The sequence below is a fragment of the Watersipora subatra genome, chromosome 2 (assembly GCF_963576615.1).
Source record: "Watersipora subatra chromosome 2, tzWatSuba1.1, whole genome shotgun sequence".
NCBI classification, from domain to species: domain Eukaryota; kingdom Metazoa; phylum Bryozoa; class Gymnolaemata; order Cheilostomatida; family Watersiporidae; genus Watersipora; species Watersipora subatra.
Genome location: NC_088709.1, coordinates 23827127 through 23848196, shown reverse-complemented (window position 1 = coordinate 23848196; position 21070 = coordinate 23827127). Strand labels below are relative to the sequence as shown.

The window sequence follows — 21070 nt, the reverse complement described above, 5'->3', positions numbered from 1 at the left end:
ACAGACCTGGGTATAAATACTCCTTCATTTGTCTACAACTACATGCCAAGGCCGTGTATCATTGCAGGGCTTACAAGTTGAGTGAAACCCTGCATATTCATTTCTGTTAAGAATGGCAGATGAGACCACTAAGAAGGTTCCTATCAACATACAGATTGTTGCGTAAGTACATTCTATATGACAACCTTTGTTCTATACTAAATGAATGCCTAGCATTACACGGGTGATAAAAAGTTTCTGCACAGAAAATTAATTTTTTTCTAAACATACAAAATTTACCATTCTAACTTTTAAACGAAGGTGTTTTGTTTATTTCTGTGTACCGTGTTTATTTTTGTGTGATTCATACTATACTGGCTGCAGTGCCGGCTACAGATTTATATTTATTGCAATTATCTTGTTGGCTATGTGAGTTTAGGCATTTTTCTTCAAGTATAGGCAGGCATTTTTCTTCTGGTATTGCTTCATTCATAGTGCTAGCTGCAGTTAAGAGTGAAGCCATAAAAGATTGGCATTTGTAATAAGCATGTGCCCAATTTATTCTGTCATATAGCCAATTGGACAGCATATTGTATTGAATAGATGACTGTCTGCATAACTGAATGTTCTCCAAATTCAAATCTGGTGTGCAGCTGGTGTTTTATTCTGCAAACCTTATCGCTATAACTGGACATGCAGACAAACATACATACAAACATTGAGATTTATATATACATGTATATAGATGCTTGAGAATGTTCATTTGTCTCCAAGCCTAGGAATGCCTTTCATTCATGATATAATTACTAGAAGTCTCGAGTAGAGTTATGATTACTACCAAAGTATTTGAAAATCCTGACTGTAGATCCTTGTCTTTAGCCTTGAACTTTGTTTATTCTTAGATAGCTAAATTATTGAAAACATTTTAAAGCTTTTCAAAAGGAAAGAGGATAGCATGGCAGCGACAAACTGGCACATGTCAATAGTTGTTATTCATCAAAGTCTTGTAATAGAGGTCACATGATCAGTTGGTGGCTTACATAGAGGAAAAATTATAAAAACAGACCATAATATACAAACCCGAAGTGTTCCATTCTATGAAAGCAAGAGTTATTACAGATTAGTGAGGGCATTGCATAGCCTTGTCTTTTGGGTTACTAACGACGACCATATACAAATCACTCCAGAATAGTCTAAATCGTAGTGATGCCTGAGCTGTTTTGATTGAGATTCTTCGTGGTTAGTTTTGAAAGGAAAACATTTTGCTGATTGGCCATGCTTGCGTCAGTGATAACTTTACAAGCATTGAGAGAGAGAGGTCAATTTATTAGCAAGTGTTTGTTAAACGCTGTGAGTCAGCATGATGTGGCGTATTCTGCTTGAAGCGTTGACGACATTATCAGCCAGGAGCACATTTAATTGGCTTAAATCCAAGACCTATTCCTGCCACAGACTAATTAAAGATACCTATGCTTTTTCCAGCTAGACTTCAGTCATTAAAGTTTTGTAAACACTGGATAGATATGACACACTAAAGCAAGTATTGATTAGCAATAACATGTAACTAGAGGCACTAGACTTAAGTGATATATAGAAGCCAGTGCTAGATAAAACTAATGTACAGAAATAAGTACTAATTGGGAGTGACATATGAGAATATGTACTGGATAGAAATGACAAGTAAGAACATGTACTGGATAGAAATGACAAGTAAGAACATGTACTGGATAGAAATGACAAGTAAGAACATGTACTGGATAGAAATGACAAGTAAAAACATGTAGTGGATAGAAATGACAAGTAAGAACATGTACTGGATAGAAATGACAAGTAAGAACATGTACTGGATAGAAATGACAAGTAAGAACATGTACTGGATAGAAATGACAAGTAAGAATATGTACTGGATAGAAATGACAAGTAAGAACATGTGCTGGATAAAAATGACATGTTAGAACATGTACTGGATAGAAATGAAATGTTCGAACAGGTGCTAGATAGAGATGAAATGTTCGAACAGGTGCTAGATAGAAATGACACACTAGAATTATACCATATTGGAATGAATGTGGCTATATCAAACTGTTAGCTATTCCACAAAGAGCTAAATTGCCATTTCGAAGTTCTTATAAAGGGTTTTACTAAACTTTGTAGTAATAGGTATACATTTCATCAGCCCAAGGGTGCCCTTTACCCATAAACAGACTAGTTCAACAATGATAGTCTATTCTTTACAGGTGAATAACAAACAGGCAATTGAAGAGCCAGGTGCACAAAGTGATACAGTCACATTTTAAAAAGTTGAGTTGTAAAACTTTTAACACCAATTCAAACATACTGAGAGTGATTTAATGCACAAAACATTTATGTTAGAGGTGTAAAAGTTCTTGAAGCATTTCTAACAGAAAAAAGCAGCGCAAAGTGTAAACTTTACACAGTTTCTTCCTGTATAAGCGTTGAGAAGCTGTTTCAATTTTGTAACTGAACTTTTTTTGACTGTGATTTGATCAATTTTATCACTGACTATCCTATGGTAGTATTCAGCCTGATTAGTAAGAAGCTCATTAAAAATCGGTTTTAAGAAAATCAGGTGAAAATATTTTAAGTGCTTGAAGCAAGTTATTGATATATATTTGGGTTGAAATAGTGGTTATATAGTGGTTATATAGTGGTTGAAATAGATGAAAACTACAGAAACAAACAAATATTGAGACACACTAAGATGATTTGCTGTCACTAAAGTCTAACAACCAGAACCAGCAAGCCCAATATAGTCAATCACAAAAATAAGATCTGGCTTTTTCCACAACTTTTCTTCATTTGGAACCTCTGTGTATTTATTGTAGTTGTTGTAGTTGTACCTAAAAAGGAACCACCAAGCATACTGGTTGTTCTGACCATATCACCTTCACCAGACAAACTACTAGAGAGATTGTTACTTGCAGGGATTTTATGTGTCTATCGTGCTGGATCGGCAAGCGAAAGCTGGAGGCTGCCATGCAGCAGACGGCTGACTTGTACGATTTTAATGTTTCTTGGGAGCCATTTTTCCTCTTTCCTGGTCTTACAGATGAAGGAGTTGAGAAACTTCCCAGGATGAAAAATCCCAGGTTAGTAGATGCGAGAAGGTCAAGGTTGGGATAAACATTTTAATCAAATAAAAAAATGAAAGCAGCACATACAGAGTTATAATATATGATAATATATATTATCATAAATATCATATATATTATGTATCATATATTATTTAATATATGATAATGTATAATATCCAAATATATCAGTAGTTTGTAGGGTCACTGTGATTAGGAGGTAAATTAACTGTTATAGCATATGCATGTTATCCAAACAAAAGCTTTTAATGTCATAGATCAAATGTTGTCCAGCACCAAAGTTTTTCTCAATATATTAGTAGACATGCTCTTTTTAATCTAAACTTACTAACAACCATATAGGAAAGCGAGTAATTCACATTATTCGCAATCAATTTGAGTAAGGTTTTTGCGGTTACGGGACATTTTGTGGGTTAGCGGAAGCTGAAAATTAAAAAAGCAGTTAGCATTTCGGATAAGCAAACCCCAAACGAGCTGTAGATTCCTAAACAACAACACAGCATCAAATGGTTAACTCTATTGTCCTCTCATGATCATGGAGTACTTTAGCCAGTTGTCTTAGTACCACATACCTTTTACTACTTAGTATGCTTTTACTAGCATTTCTAGTAGAACATGTAATGAGTGATTACACCGTGAAAAGCCTTTTCAATAATTAATGTGTTAATTAACATTGATACGGCCTGTTCGATTGAATATTAATATGGCCTGTTCGATTGAATATCAATATGGCCTGTTCGATTGAATATCGATATGGCCTGTTCGATCGAATATTAATATGGCCTGTTCGATTGAATATCAATATGGCCTGTTCGATCTAATATTAATATGGCCTGTTCAATCGAATATTAATATGGCCTGTTCGATCTAATATTAATATGGCCTGTTCAATCCAATATTAATATGGCCTGTTCGATTCAATATTAATATGGCCTGTTCAATCCAATATTAATATGGCCTGTTAGATCGAATATTAATATGGCCTGTTAGATCGAATATTAATATGGCCTGTTCGATTCAATACATTGTTTTCTCAAGGATTAATCATGATAACCTCAGTGGCTCAATTTTGCTATACCGAGTAGACACATGTAATGCTTGTTTAAAATATACTTTTAATATTTACAGTACTTATAGACTTGCCTTTGATTGAAATCACATAACAGTATATTAGAAAGATTGTACAGCCATCTACGTTTGAAAATTAGTCTAGATGACATTTCTTTGTAGCATTCTTGAACAAATGCGACAGCGGGCAGCTTCTGTAGGAATCAAATTTAGTGGACGGTCTAAACGACTACCTAACACGTTTTCTGGCCACCAAATGCTGGAGTATTGTAAAACATTGGATAATTCGACGAATTTGCAGAGCAACGTAGCTGAACGAATATTCAAGGTAACTCATGCCAATAGTACTTATCATATTATCATGGTGAAAGAAAAATTTTGTTAATTTTAAACCACTAGACGAATGCTCATTTTATAATGTAATACCTTGTTTGTGAAAGTCCTAGACTTATACATTTGATAGTTGTGAAAAGACAACTCCTTTACAAGAAATACAGCTTGTGATCCTATTGATGTCTCACCAGATACAGTAACTCCAATGCCATAGAAGAGAAGCCTTTCAATTTTCTTTCAGCCCTTTTTTAGCATTTCCCATTTAGTGGTCCTCGCTGCAAATAGTATTTCCTGGTATAGAGCGACCATTTTTCACATGAGATTTGGCTGGATGCCCTTCCTAATACCATCAACGGTTCTTCTGCTATTCAAACCTCTGACTTAACGATTGTAGGCTAGTACACTAACCACTGATCTACGGCTGCTCCTCTTCTGTGGTCAATATGACCGATAAGACATTCTACACTAGTACTATAAACTAATAGATCCGCCACTCTAGAGTTGCGTTACCTTGGCATTGCAGGTGGTCTTTCAAGGTACAAAAACAATTACAATTCTATATTCAAAGTTTATCAACTAACTTATATGTGTTAAAATTATTATTCAGAATTACCTCTGTGAAGATCAGCTGCTTAACAGAGGAGTCTTAAACAAAATAGCAGAAGAGCTATGTTTTGATATGGCTGCCTATGAGGGTTACATGGACTGTGCAGACAACTCCAAGAAAGTAGAAGAGACTGCTCTTTCTTGGAAATCAAAACCTATCCCGAGTATGTAAACCTTTTTTACAGCGTATGAAATAGTTCTTGTCTAATAGGCACACTTTATAGTTAAGATATTTCCTGCAGTAGAAACAATTGAGTTCAAAGGCTGAGTGTAGTGTTCAGAGCTCAGCTTCTCAATACGAAATTCTCTCCACGTATGCAGCAAACACACGGAGCTACTAAGCTTCAAAACTATTTCCATTAAGAGAAAATTCTTTAGTTCTTTTCAGTAACAAGCCAACTTTCACCAGCTTTTATGCTTCGGGCTAATTGTTTGCAGAGTAAAACCACATTTAAGCAGCAAGTTTGAGGTTGGGTGACGAAAAACACAACATTCAAGTGTTTTGAGAGGCGCTTTGCGAGCTATTAGTAGTTTCATAAAAAGCTATTGCAGTTACAATTAAACAATACTGCAATAAAACAATAAAATGATACAATCAGCTAGTCATTTATATTCCTAAATGCTTTGCATATAATAACTGATCATCCCGACTAGTTGGTTTGTTCAATCGAATACCAAAAAATCTATGAACAATTTAAAAATATCACGTTTGGTTTGGGTAAAAGATGATGTCCTACAACCACAGTAGTATTATTGGTTATTGATCAGCTTATACTTCAGCATTTTTTGTGTTTCAGGTGTACCACATTTTATTATTAATGGAGAGACACATATCTCAGGTTCACTGGAGCCCGACGCATTTGCAAAGACATTTGCTTTCATAGCAGACAATCAGAAATAAACTATTAAAGGAATTAACCTACGTCTCTTAGTTTTTACATCTAAAATGACAGCAGTATGTTTGTTATCAGCTTTTTGCTTCTTGTGTTACCATTTAAAAGGTATATATTGCTAGCATATGAAACTAGCAGTCAATATTTTCTACTCACATGGAAAGCACTATATTCAATTTTATGATATTGTCATTTTTAAGCTTTGAACGAATCACAATGGATGTCAGTTTGAATATCTTGTTATCCATGATCAGAAAATATACAGAACACTAGAAGAATTACAATTAATGTCTATTTAGGTATATATAAAATCGCAATTTCCATCACATTCACATGAAAATGTTATTTAACCTCTAAATGTAACAATCGCACCATATAATATATTCTATATAGTTTTGATGGAACTAAAATACTAACAATTAAAAAAGGTTAGCACCATTTAGAAAATAGAAGCTTTTGACTCAATTTAATAAAACATAAAATTTGAAGAAGAAAATGTCTTCTAGCAGATGAATCTAATTCGCCTGTTAAACATGATGAATGGCAACAAAAAAAAGTTCGTAAAATATATGGCTTGAAATGAAAAATCGCAACATATATTACAGCATATCTTCTCGCATTTTAAATACGAAAAATACAAAACAAATTATTTCTACTAGTTTTCCATGAAGCATTTTCATGTTGATGAAATCATCATGCAATAGTGAGTCGAATTTTCATGTTCCTGGGTTAGTCGACATGTGGTCAAAGCATCATCACCAACCGTTGGCACAATGGCTCGAATGTAGAGTACATGTCACAGAATCCAGCTTAATGCAATTGAGAAATGTTTTACATAACGTCTGTAGGGTTTGTCCATATATTTTGGTAACATAAGAGAAGTGACGATATAACGATGAGCAGAAAATCTTTAAAGCACCTTGAATCGTAAGAACGGTAATAAATCATTCCTCTATATGCACTGACAGATCTCTGGGTGTTGACGAACTGAAACTTTACCATCGCCTCATGAAAACTTTGTGATTAAAACAATCACATGGTGAATTATGTTATACAGCTAACATATTTTCATGGTATAGTGGAAGACTTCCATCCGAGTTGAGAAACTTACAAATGCGCAACCAGAAGTAGCGTCTAAATACCAAAAGCAGTAACATTACTAGTGAGAGAGTGACAACTAAAACCAACCAGACACGCTTGTCATATGTAACATTCAATCCGTTGAATTCTGTGGAAAGAACGCTGGCCCTCTTTTTAATACAAGTATGATCCAATAAAACAGAATGATTTAGCTTGTGCACATCAAAGCATAATGAATCAGAATGTTCTATATGAAGATTCAACAATGTAACGAGGGCTGGAGGATGCTCTTTAAAGACTTCGGGTGATATTGGCAGGCTGTGAATAGACACACCTTCAGTTTGAAGACCCACAATGAATGAGCTGAGGCCACCTTCACTCCCAAATTGAGAATCTGTAGCAACAAGTCGTGATATTTGGTAACCATTCTGGCCGCCCACAATAAACATATCAACTTTGAACTCTACTAAAAGATCTGTGAGTGCCCGACAACCAGGCGTCTTCCCCCAAGGCGTATCATCAGATGCGCATATTGGGAGATGATCAGACATCAGCACTAACCAAGGACATTCTGCCCTACGTCGCTGAAGAAGTGCCAAATCTTCCCGCAGGTCTAGAGAGCCAACTGTGCGCTTATTAAACACAGCGACGTACACAGGACCAATCTTCATGTGCTGGAATGCAGACGTTTGTGGAAGTGGTGCCAATGTAGAGTTTAAACTTGGTATAGGTAGAAAGGGAATACCTGTAACTAAAGGCTCCAAAGATGCATACATATAGTTCTGGTTAGAGCTAGCTTCAGCCATGTTTACGATGAGAGAAGGCTTGCGGTGAGAAGTTGAAAGATATTGCACCAACGGTTTAGTAATTTTCCCTGCAACGACAGCTATTTCAGGAGACCAATTGTTTCTTCTCTTCCAGGGAACAAAACTGTAGGTCTTTGAAGATTTGTCATTGCATGTGATTCTGTAGAAGTATCTGATAGGGAAAGAGCGTATGATGAGTGATGCAGAATGCTTATATTGAAAATGCTCGTGTCCACCTATGTCAGCCTACAAAAACAAGTAAATGCTAAAAATCAACAAACCAATTTAACTCTGCTTCAAAAAACATAAACTTATTAGAAACTCAATCATTTAGGAGTTCATAAGGTCAATGATCATAAGGTCATTGTTAATTTTACTGCAACAAATGCACTTGTGTAATCAACAAGCTGGCACTAATCAGCTTTATTCTTCAAACGTAGGAGCATGATAATTTTTAATAGAAAGTACGTGATATTATTTCGAGATTCCATTTCAAGCAAACGAAGGCAGTTCATGTTTAGCTTGCTCTTAAGAGTGAATGCAAAAGAATGAAAAATGTATTCATCAGTTATTGATATGCTAGAGCTGCACAGTAATTCATTACAGAGTTGCAAAATACTTGCTTAGATAGGCGAATGTGAACGCTTCACAGGAGAAGACAACTCCATATGCTGACCAACAATCTCTACCGATGCATAACAACCAATGCGCAAACTTTTTGAAAGATGATGACAAGCAGTAACAAATTATATGGAAGAAGACAACTCCATATTTTCAATAATGTTCTTGACTGGTGCAGGGCAACCTCCACAGATCTTTTTGCTTAGTTACAATGTACGTCAGTAATACACTTCATGTAAGGAGACAACTCCATACGTAAACCATACGTAAACCGACCAACTTTTCTGGTACAGAAAAATTGACACACAAAACTATTCGTATGGTTAATCCTACCATTTGAGTAATTGCATTCCATAGTGTCCAAAGTCTGCTGTTCATGGATTACTTATGTTGAAACGTCATAAAGTACACGCTAAAAACCTTGCAAGATGTATTGTTATAATGGAATATTATGTGGATTAGATGGAGGCACAGACCCACGTTTTATTTCTCTTAACATTTTGTTACCCTTTTTGAATTATGCATTCGCAAGAATGGTTTGGTTTATTCTGTTTATTATTTTGTGATGTACCAAATTGACTGTAAATTGATAGCCAGTTTTATTGTCACAGGTTTCACAGTGTGTTAGAACCAATAAAGAATAAATACGAAATTTTATCTGCACTTGTTTGTAACCGTCCTTCCTCTAATCCGTAAATGAGTTTTGCAGTTGGTTTAACACTGCACAGCCTTCTACTTATCGATCCAAGCATCATAATGAAAACCAAACTTCTTGTTTAAAAGGTTCTATAAAACCCCTTTACAAACTCACACTCAGAGAGAAGGTCTCAAACTCCATTCGTCCATCGGGTCCGTATTGGACAGAGATAAAATTATTTGTAGGGAGATTAGTAGAGAAGGAGACAAAGGTGCTGTCACTCGTGTAGCCGGGACTTAGATATACGAGCCCGATATCCAACAGACCCTCCTCTAGGACCTCACACCGCCCCACCTCCTCCATGGGAGGATTTGGTAGCCTATCAATCCATCTAAAATCAAAGAAGATTATAAAAAATCGCCTCAGTCATTATCACTATATATTTCTTTCTTTTTGCTCGATTAAAAAGGAAACCCAATATCAAATGTTATCATAGTTTTACAGCAATAAAAACTTCAATATAATGCAATCATTTCTTTCATGAAAGTGTGACTTGCAATTCTTTGCTGAAGTTGTTTCTTTTCATAACTTGTAGATACATAATCTCATACATTTTAAACCAGCAGTAATCACTAGCAATCATGTAGCTGGTGCTCACAGAACTCAGACTAAGTTTTTCGTGTTACTTAATTACGCACACTTAAAAAATACTTAGCATTGTGATTACTCTATCATTATTGGAGTCAATGCTGTTACGGACAAAGTGAGGGTGGTCAGTTAGCTGTATATATTTTAGGAACTCAAAAATAAACATCAAGCATACACAGTGAATAGGAGAAGTACTCCTAGTTTGAAGATTGAAGGCCTGTTGAATGCGAGTGTGGCTAAACATTTAGACAAGCCATGGTGCATCCAATCTTACACATCCAGTAAATTCTTTTATTACCAAAAATAGACAAATGTGAAACTGTGAGTTAAAATTAGCTAACTTGGTGATGACACCTTTCATTGCATAATTAAGGATTTAGATAAAACTCTCATCATTTCACATACAGTCCTTTAACTGTAGCAATGTTCTCAGTCAAGTTTTGCTAGCTTAAAAAGCAATAACATAATGTAAAATCTATTGAAATACTATCACCATTCCATTTTCCAATTTGATATCAGAATTTGATGTAGGTTTTTGCACTTCATTTCGCCTCGAGTTAGACAAAATGTTTCACAACCTTGTTGTACTGGTCAAAGCAAAATTTGAACTTATTGCTTAGCCAACAACGGAAGCTAAATCCAGAAAATTGTCAGGTACTCCCATAATTAAATTTGCAAAGACTAACTGAACTGCACAAAAATATCTTTGTTATTAGTTTTCAGAATAGAATATATGCAAATGCATGTTGAATCGATGATGTAATAACAAGCGCTCATAAACCTTCAATGCAAGCAGGTCAAATACAGTAGACGCTCCTACAACGTAAAGAATCTGTATCGGGAATGTTTACATCATAGGGATTTTACGCTATATGGACTGTACAATACGTGTGAACTGCCTAACCCGTTCTAAAATCCTCCCAAACTCACCATTTTGTTCCTTAAAAAAACTAGACATAATTTTTTAATTTAATGACTGTACCATAACTGCCATATTCTTGAGTTATATCGGCAAATTTTCACTTTTTTCCTATCACGTTCGGTCGGTTCATGATTGCAATAATTTTACAACGAGTTAAGAAAAACGCATAGGCCTTACCGTCGATATCAATATACAGTGAAACTCGGCTAACTCGACCTTCACAGGACCGAGAGAAAGTGTTCGAGTTATCAGAGCGTTCAAGTTATGAGAACACTGTCACAAGTGCATGTATTATTGTATTTATCAGTACATTACAAACTATATATAAATCAAAAGCATTGATTGCTTGTTGCAAGTTAAGGGACCTCTCATCTAATGTTTTAACAATTTTTATCAGAAAGTATAAATATTTTCCTTTTATTACTTGAGATTCGTTTGTATGTTTTAGGTGATGTGACTGCCAGGACGTTTTCAGATTAAAATAGGCAAAACCTGATCATGGTTGAAACTCTCAGAAAAAAAGACATTTTTCTTTTGAGCGTTTTAACAAAAACCAGTTTTGCCGACTTTTCTTAAAGTTTATCTGACGGTTACCTGGGTTCTCCTCGCTTGCGGAGGGGCTACCCCCAAGCGGATGTTTGGTAAAATTTGATTTTTGCAAACCTTTAGAAAAGTCGTTAACGAAAATATTTTGCCGATAGCAGTAATAATGACGCCTTAGAACTACTAAAAGTTGTTGTTTATCTCTATGGCTTGGAATAAAGTGATAATCTAAAGCGATAACAACTGTCTCGGTAGCCGCTGGGCAAAAAAACTGTTCGAGTTAATGAAGTTAAGGTCGAGTTATCTAAAGCAATTTATCATTGCGTGGGAACGGACCAAACAAATCCGTTTGAGTTAACCATGTGTTCGAGATATCCGAGGGCGAGTTATCCGAGTTTTACTGTAATTAGGTTTCCCTTTCTTCTAGACAGCAAGGTACATTTTGCAAAAAGAAACCAATAAAAATGTTTTATATTCTAAAAATAAAGTAAAACAAAAATATAACTTTACTATAATAACAGTGGTGTCTGTCTGTTTGTCCATCTAACCGTCGAAAATGTGGAAGATTATGATAAAAGATAGCTTTTGACGATACTCCAACTCCATATTTTCAGATCGATAGACGGACACTCTAACACCTTCACTGAATAATTGCCCAGTTACTGTGCTTTATCGACACGTCTGACAATTTCTCAAGAAGAAATAGACTGCCAGGCCACTAGTACTAATATATACATAATAGAGATAAACCTATATGCCATTTTCCCTCCTTCAAGCGCGGCAAAAGGTAAAACAATATTTTTAAGGCTAACTATGAGACTCTAGTTATTCAAATTGAGTTTGAGAGCTTGCTACGGCTTAATGCTTTACGTTATGTGAAATATTTTACTTTATATGAAACCAAAACTTTACATATGTTCATTATTTTATGTGGAATTTATGTAATAGGAGGTATACATTATGTAATAGGAGGTATACATTATGTAATAGGAGGTATACATTATGTAATAGTAGGTATACGTTATGTAATAGGAGGTATACGTTATAAGAACATCTACTGCACTAAAAAGAAATGTTACTCACTTGATAATAGGGTATCTCAACAGGAACAAGAGAATAAGGAAGATGAACACAAGTACCATACACTTTCGTTGCCTATCATTTTTCAGCCAATCGAATCGGGTAAGAATTGTTGCATTACGCTGCAGTTCTCTCTCATTTCTCTTGATTGACCTTTTATTCATTCTGTGAAATAAATAATTACAAGTAGATAAAAGCGATGGCACTGCTTAAAGTATATATACGTGAGATGTAAGCGATGACACTGCTTGAAGTAGCTACTAGCTAAAACATTTGAGAAGTTGACCAACAGATGGTTTTCCATGAGCACCTTTGTAGCTAGTGGTGAAGGTATTTACTATTGAAGTTTATTGGTTGTTTTTCTCAGATTCAAGGAAAATATTTTCTGAGCTGAGTCGGTAACAAATAACCAAATGATAAAATTGTATAATCATTGTACCGGTAGGAGCTTAATGAGTAGAAATGGTATTGATGAAGATTTGACTCTAAAGAGCTTGATGGTTTGATGGAGCTCAGTCTTGAGCTCCAAGACTGAGTAATATTTAAGACGCGTTGCTGTAAACTAGCATATATAGATTTATCTCCCTCAGCAAGAAACTATATCGTGTAGCTGTTCTATTTTAACCTATTTGACTGTTATTTTCTCTGTACTACATAGAAGTGGTTGCACAAGCAGGCATATAATCGAAGACTTCCCTACATTTGAGTTTTTGGAACACTATCTCATTGTTTAATTATGACAAATCCTTTCGTAGTTTGGTGTTATGCCTTGATCTCATGTTTAAGCTAACATAAAAATTGTTGATCTGTCTCTCTGTTTCTTCAAAATTTGGTACGAACAGCAGATGATGCAACAGGAATATAAACAGGGATGAAAACAGATTGAAACTTTAAAACATATTTTAAAGTTAAATCTATAAATAATAAAATTCTTAAAGGTTGACTTGCAACAAAATTCACATTACAGTTATTTGGTATCAAAAAGTTCACCATGTCTTACTCTGCTGTGATGTGATTACAAGCTCTTCAAAGCTCAAAAATGAACAATTAATCGCAGCCATCATGAAAACGCCGTAGGTTGAAATCCCACTCCAAAACGGCTCAAATATGATGTAGTTGAACACGATGTTTACACTTTTATACAACCTCAATCGTCAAAATATTTTTACAAATATACTTCATGCATTCAATAAAAAAACTATGTCTATTGTCCTTACGCATCTGTTGGCCCAGATGCTTGGCCCAGATGTCCTTGGCCCAGATGCTCACAATGTGTTGAGCCGACTAGTAAACCTGCCTATGCACATACATAACACTTGATCATCTGTGAGCAAACAACAAGTCTTGTGACCATTTTTGATGTAATATCACCAAGACTCAGCCAGTGATCATTACATAACCACAGGGGAGAATCATCTGGAAGCAGCAACAAAACCATCTAATAGCAGAAATGAGCAAAGTTCTTATACATAAAGAAGCAAACACATATATGTTTAGAGAGCAGAGCACTACTTGCAAAAAACTTGAAAACATGACTGATGTCGAGCAAACAAAGGAAATTATCCGTCTAGTGCCAAATAGGCCATACATAACTGAGTGCCTAAGCAGACCATACTGGTGACAAACTGTAGCAATCCCTTTAGTTTAAAAACACGTAAAAAAACTAATTAGCAAACAGCAGCATAAAGATCCATGTTAAAAAACAACAGACTCCTCCATACCTTCTTGAAAGATGTTAGATTTCAGCAAAGTTCTAACCAAAAAACCTAAAACAACTTAAAATAATGTTTTGTGAAAAAAATCTGCTAGTCTCTTAAAAAGGGCAACGGTAAACCTTTTTACAAGAATCTGATTATAAAAATAATTGACATTCTTTTTATTAATACTAGTTCTTATACTTAAATTAATGGCTTCAAACCTTTCGCAAAAGAGCTTAGGTTGATGCTTTCTAAAGCCATACATCCAATCTTTATCTGTGTTTTCTTTGTCATCCCAATATCTGTGATGGACATACGTTTTCTCATCAGCAAACTCCCATGTAAGCTTACAAGCTTGTTTCTGATGAGTTCATGTGCCAATTAAAATAGAACGATTTAAATCATTGATTTAAGTCGTTGATTTAAATCAATGATTTAAATCATGATTTAAATCATTGATTTAAATCATGATTTAAATCATCCTAAAAATCATGTTTTATGATTTTTTTGGTTTGTTTCATGTCAAAGGCTGTGATAAAAATCCTCCCAAAATATCATGTTTGATTTATTTTCTTCAGAACTTCCCCATCTCACTGAATATGAACTGCACAACTTAGTCAAAATAAAAATAACTTTTAATAAATTAAAGTGATGCAAAGTTGTTTTGTTGTTGCTAATGTTTTTATGTGGCACACTTTAACAAAATGTATAATGTATGCCACAAAATGGAATATTATGTTAGCGGCTAGGAAAAAAGTTGGTAATTGATGTTTAAAAAAAATTTGATTCAAATAAAAAAACCCAATTTAAAAAAAATCATGAAGTATTCCAACCCTGGGTGAGTTTGCTTGTTTCTGGTGGCGTTTCGAGGCTATAAGTATCAGTTTTTTCACATAAGTTCCTGATGCAAACATATGTCTAGTTGCAATTGCCTTTTAAAAGTTGATATTCTCAAAGTCTTTTCTATTCTTTTAACTGCTAAATGATCAAACGACTACATAATACAAGATTAGTTGCTTGTTGATACCCATTCCTAAATATAGTAAAAGCATCTAAACCCAATGAAACATTCTCATGTGTGCTCTGCAGGGTATTGACTATAAAATTATTCTATTTTCTTTGAGGTATGAGTATACAGTCTCTGTGTGGCAGACGCTCATTGATGTATTGCCCCAACTAATATTGTGATGAATTTACTAAACAAAGCTGCTTTAATTACCGTAAGTTTTTAGCTATTCTTAGATTAGCCCTGTAATTCAAAAGCCAGCTTGCGTGGAAAGTCCATGGATTAACACCAAGCCCTTGCTATATAAGTAAAGGTGCTAGGGACCAGGTGCTACAGTAGTAAGGCGGAGAACAAACAGCTCAGAGCAAGCAGTACGGACTACGAACTGCAAAACTGAGAACTCCGTTGCTAATCATCGTTAAGAACAGCGTGGTAACATTAACTTACCTCTGTGCAGCTTTGTGTATACTTATATATATCTTGACATTACATTTACAAGTGCAACTGTTTGAGTATTTATTGTTTGTACAACTCATTTTAGCATTACGTTTGATTGTATTGAATTGCATCCACTTGTTCCGTCTTTTCATGCTCATAGAGCTTGTGTAATAAAGAGTAATACTCATTCACCTTGCTTGTAACAGTTACAGGTGTGCATGAGAGACTACCCATTTGCAAGTGGCTGGTCAGCTCTGACTTCCACAACAATATTTAGTGTCCCATACAAACGAAAAAAAAACGTAGTTAAATAAACGAGAATAAATGGAGCGACTGAAAAGTTAGTTGCGTTCTACTTAAAACCGAAAAAGGAAGAGTATAGTTCCTATATGAAGAAGTTTGGAGGAGCATAGTTTCTTTTGGAAAAGGTTCGTTTTTGATTACAACAGTTCTTTAGTTGACTCGCTGTTTGACGAAAAATATAAAATATTCACCTAAGCAGTGAACCAAAGTTACCGTTTTAAAGTATCGGAAACTACAATAATAACCTAATGTAATCTTTCAACATAATCAGAACAAGTGGTGATGAAGAAAGTCTGGCAGGCAAAGGCAAAACAATAAGAAGGGATGGTGAGTGAGTAGCGTTGTAGATATGGCGTTATTGCCCAAAAAACATGGTTCCCAAAACATACCGGACGCAAAACGGCTTTATTTTTTAAAACGTAGCTAGTAAATCATCTGGCTCCGCCTACTGCTGATAACTCCGCCTTCGTGATAGATGAGGAAAGATTAGCTATGGAAGGATCAGTGTGCGCCTGCGAAGTTTGTACTTACAATGTACTTCGTAGTTTGTACGTACATTCCGTAATTTGTACTTACTAGCGAAGAATCATTCTTAATGCGACTGTTGGATTTTACTAGGGCATTTATTCACTTTGTTTTAACCAATGGAAATGTTATCTAGTCGATCATCGTTGGAGTATTTGTTTCATCGGTAGCAATAGTGGAAGACGTTTATTTCCAGTTCGAGTAAGAAAATTAATTATTCTTGGCAGTGATGTAGACTGATACAAATAACCAATTATACATCCATAGTTATTCCTTGTTTTTGTATGCATAGTTATTATATGTGTAGCCACTATCTAATCATATGTTGAGGACGGGGCCTGTTTTTCATTAGAAACTCTCATGCACCTATCTATTCTCTTTAACCTTGTTGGACTTGGTAATGTAAAGGAATTTGCCAGCCTTTTTTTAGACACCACCTAGAATGTTGCATAAAGACGAGAGAATTGTAAATAGGAGTTGTCTGAACATGTAGAAGTAGTATTCATGTAAATAGGAATTGTCTAAACATGTTGAAGTAGTATTCATTTAATATTGTGGGTGTCTTATGTAATGCTTTGCTGTATAAGTAATGCTAGCTAATATTTGTACTGTATCACCAGTGTGTGTAATGCTTACAGCCACCTACTCTTGTCAGCTTAACAATCCAATCTCAAGCCCTTGACAGACAAATAACTAATCTCATATCAATCAAATCCAACATTAATGACCTTTGGCAATCCTTTAAAACTGGAATTATGGCAGCAGCTAAGGCCTCTATCCCTCATTTGCCCCTTAAAAATGTAAACAGAAATTTTGGATTAAACACACCAGCATTAAAGAGATTCATAAAAGGAATAGATTGTTTAAAACATTTAAAAAGTACCCGACCGCCGACAATAAACAGATGCTCCAGCTTCAGATTAAAAATTGTAAAAAACTAATTAGACAAGACTATAATAACTTTCTAAATATCCATATCTGCCATGAATTGACGGAAGGCAACAATAAACCTCTTTTTAAATTCATATCTTCAAAAAGAGGATCCAGTAACACAGTCAAAACCTTGCACGGCAACACTGGCAAGCCATCTGATAATATAGCCAACACTTTTGCTGACACTTTTTCTTCCATTTTCACAGTTGATAATAGTGCTTATCCCATTCCCCCAACAAATGAAACTGTAGCAAACTCCACCAAAAAGAAGACCAAGGCAATAACTGTTTCCAACGATGGTATTTTAAAACTTTTAAAACAACTTAACCCTTCTAAGGCTGCTGGCCCAGATGAACTGAGCACCTTGTTGCTGAAACACCTACCTTCCTATATTGCACCCACTTTTACCAAGATAATGCAAAACTCTTTATCCAACCATACTGTCCCTAAAGATTGGAAAACGGCTACTGTCATACCCATTTTTAAAAATAAAGGTAGCAGGCTCCTGCCAACTAACTATCGTCCCATCTCTCTGACATGTGTACTTTCAAAAACTACAGAACACATAGTCGCACACTCCATCCGCAACTTTTTAGACTCCATTGATTTTTTCCATGACTGCCAACATGGTTTTTGTTCGAGGAGAAGCTGCGAAAGTCAGTTAATCCTCACAACTCATGAACTCATTGAATCATTTGATACTGGAATCCAAACTGATGCCATTATCCTTGATTTTTCTAATGCCTTTGACAAAGTGTCCCACAACAAACTTTTATTCAAACTTACTCAAACTAATCTAGACAGAACAATTATCGCCTGGGTGGAGGATTGGTTGAAGGATCGCACACAAACCATTTTTATAAATGAAGCATACTCCAAACCATGTTCAGTTTCCTCTGGTGTGCCCCAGGGATTTGTTTTAGGTCCCCTCCTCTTTTTGATTTTTATAAATGATATGCCAGCGGCTATCAAAACCTCTAGACTCAGACTTTTTGCTGATGATGCTCTCTTATATTCCCAGATTGAGTCAGCCAGCGACTGTGCAAATCTTCAAGCAGATCTTGACTTGCTCATAGACTAGGCTGATAAATGGCAGATGGAGTTTAACATCACAAAATGTGAGACAACTTCTTTTTTAGGTGTCGTGAGATCCCCTTTTCTCACAAATATCTCATAAAAGGCCAACAACTAACTTATGTCAATCACTTTAAATACCTCGGAGTCATTATAGACAATAAACTCAACTTTAACCTTCACATAGAAAAGACTATAACCAAATCTTTATCCACATTCTACATGCTCATGAGGTCCCTCAAAAGTTGCTCACCCAGAACAAAAACCCTTTCTTTTAAAAGCATCTGCCGCCCAGTTCTTGAATATTCATCCACTGTCTGGTCTCCATATTTATCCAAGCACATAGACTCCCTCGAGTCTGTGAACAGAAAAGCTTTTAGGTGGGTGTTTAAGCTTTAAAAAAATGAGAGGATTTCTGACCTCATGTCTGAGTGGTCTTGGGCCACACTTGCAGAGCGTCGGAGGACAGCCGACCAAAATCTAAAAAACAAAATAACAAAGGAAGAATTGCAATACCAACCCATTTTTTCTCAAATGCCCACTTACACAATACACGCCACAAAAGCACTAAAGGTGCAATCAACACCAATGTTAAAAAACACTCCTTTTTTGTGCGAACCCTTAACAGCTAGCCCCCTTTTTTCTTTTTCTTTTTTGTGCAACCCTACTAAGAGCCTTCAATATTTATTAACAGTTCTTGCCCCCCTCCCTAATCCCTACCCTCCACTTTAATAACAAAATTGCCCCAACCAAACTTAAAAAACACAATAAAAAAGAGGACAAAATTGAGATAAAATAAAGAGAAAGAATAGGAAAGAAGAAACTCAAACTAAGAGTAATCTACTCATGTTACCTAATAAAGATATCGTTCTAATGCCCCATTATGGGGCGAATGCGATTAATTGATTTGACTTGACTGAGGAATGTTTATGTAAACATTGTAGTAGGCATGATAGAGCAATTGTATGTTATGCGATGAGTCAGTTGAATTAGCACAGTGCTGCTGTGTACATGTAATCACTAGCTGCGAATAAAGTGCTTTGACTAATTGTACTCTGTGTGTGACGAGAAAATCATCAACTAGCCACAAGATTAAGTATGGCTTTTTGTTCGTTTTATTTATGAAGGAAATCCATTAGTCGAGGAGCTTGCGACTACCGCTCTTATTGAGCTCCCTTCATATACATTTATCTTCCCGTGCCGGATACTGGAACTGGGTAAGAAAAACCGACAAAAAAAATTAATGGTATCGCTAATGTGTTGGCATGATAAACGAACATTACAATAACAATACAAAAGAAATGAAGATAAAACATAATAATGATACAGTATAAATGAACAAGTTATTAACACACAATAAAAAAAGATACAATACGATATAACATATATATTATATCGTATATATATTATATAGTATATATATATCATATCGTATATATAATATATCATATATATATTATGTCATATATATATTATATCGTATATATATTATATCGTATATATTATATCGTATATATATATATATATATATAAGCAAACTCGGATAACTCAAAGTTCACGGGACCGAACGAAAGTGTTCAAGTTATCAGAGCACTGTCACAAGTCCATGTATTTATTAGTAGATCAGCGTACATATACAAACTATATATAAATCAAATGCATAGATGGCTTGTTGCAAATTAAAAGGTTTTTACTGTGAAATTAAAACAAAATTCCATCAGAAAGTATAGAGACTTTTCTATCACTTGAGATTCGTTTGCTATTTTAAGTGATGTCATTGCCAGGACGTTTTCAATTTAAAATTGGCAAAACCTGATTGCTGTTGAAATGCTCAGAAAAAAGTACATCTTTTTTTTGAGCGTTTTAACCAAGATCAAGTTTGCAGATTTTTCTTCAAGTTCATTCGAAGGTTAGCTCACTTTACCCAATGATATACAGCCCCCAAGGATAGCCGACGGCTCTCATATGGGCGGGGTTTAATGATCGAGTTCTGTTAGGATTGTGCTGGCCTTGGTTTCGGAGCTAACACAATATTCGCGGGGCAGTCGTGTTGCCTTTTTAGGTTTTGGAAAACATGACTCGCTGTTATCGTTAAATTAGCTCATTAAGCCAGCAGACCCCGCGGGTCACAATAGCAAACCTTGAATTTCTACAATGTAGGGGTAATACCTAACCAAAATAATGGATCCATGCAAAATAAAACATTTCAAACTACCTACTTTTACCAATTTTGAAATTGGTAAAGGTCGTAGTATATGCTTAAAGATTGACTTGCAACAAAATTAAATTACAGTTATTTGGTATCAAAAGATCCACCATGTCTTAATCTGTTGTGTTGTAAGTGCCAAGTATGTGGAAATGTGACTACAAGCTCATAAAAGCTCAAAAACGAAAAGCCGCCGTAGAATCTCTTTATTTCGATGACGTAACCACGAAATTTGGTTATCGTCTTGTCACGTATGTTCTCACGTAAATTGAAAGGCCAATAAAACGCTCAGTATAAAACTTATCGTAGTACTAATTTATAACAAACACTTCAGGTTTTATTGAAGACCCCGTATCAAATATAGATGCTCGCTGCTTTACAGTTTTGTTTCGGCATTATTCAATCGTCAAGTCGTAATCTGATCATGTGACCCAATACTCGCAAATAATTTTTGCAGCACTTTTCGATTATCACAAGTGACCAACAAGCTCGTCATGATTATCAGACAATGATATGTACTCCTTCGAGCTAAGGTTAAAAATTTTAACGATTTTTTACG

The 21070-nt window shown here is 35.3% G+C and overlaps 2 protein-coding genes across 3 annotated transcripts; one reads left to right on the top strand and one right to left on the bottom strand.

Moving 5' to 3' along the window:
• Nucleotides 1–54: 54 nt before the first annotated feature.
• On the top strand, nt 55–7010 carry LOC137387367 (uncharacterized protein YwbO-like). Of its 2 annotated transcripts, none has more exons than XM_068073770.1 (5): nt 55–162; nt 2925–3089; nt 4323–4488; nt 5101–5263; nt 5897–7010. In XM_068073770.1, exons 1-5 carry the CDS (start codon nt 113–115, stop codon nt 5998–6000), a joined length of 648 nt encoding a protein of 215 aa, XP_067929871.1. In that variant the 5' UTR covers nt 55–112; the 3' UTR covers nt 6001–7010. The 2 variants fall into 2 exon arrangements, with proteins under 2 accessions (XP_067929871.1, XP_067929872.1); XM_068073771.1 differs by having other exon boundaries at nt 77–162; nt 2826–3089; nt 5897–7009.
• On the bottom strand, nt 6216–15717 carry LOC137387366 (uncharacterized). The gene is made up of 4 exons (XM_068073769.1): nt 15663–15717; nt 12333–12494; nt 9311–9527; nt 6216–8124 (listed from the first exon to the last, which is right to left on the bottom strand). Exons 2-4 carry the CDS (start codon nt 12491–12493, stop codon nt 7042–7044), a joined length of 1461 nt encoding a protein of 486 aa, XP_067929870.1. The 5' UTR covers nt 12494; nt 15663–15717; the 3' UTR covers nt 6216–7041.
• Between the last annotated feature and the right edge of the window lie 5353 nt (nt 15718–21070).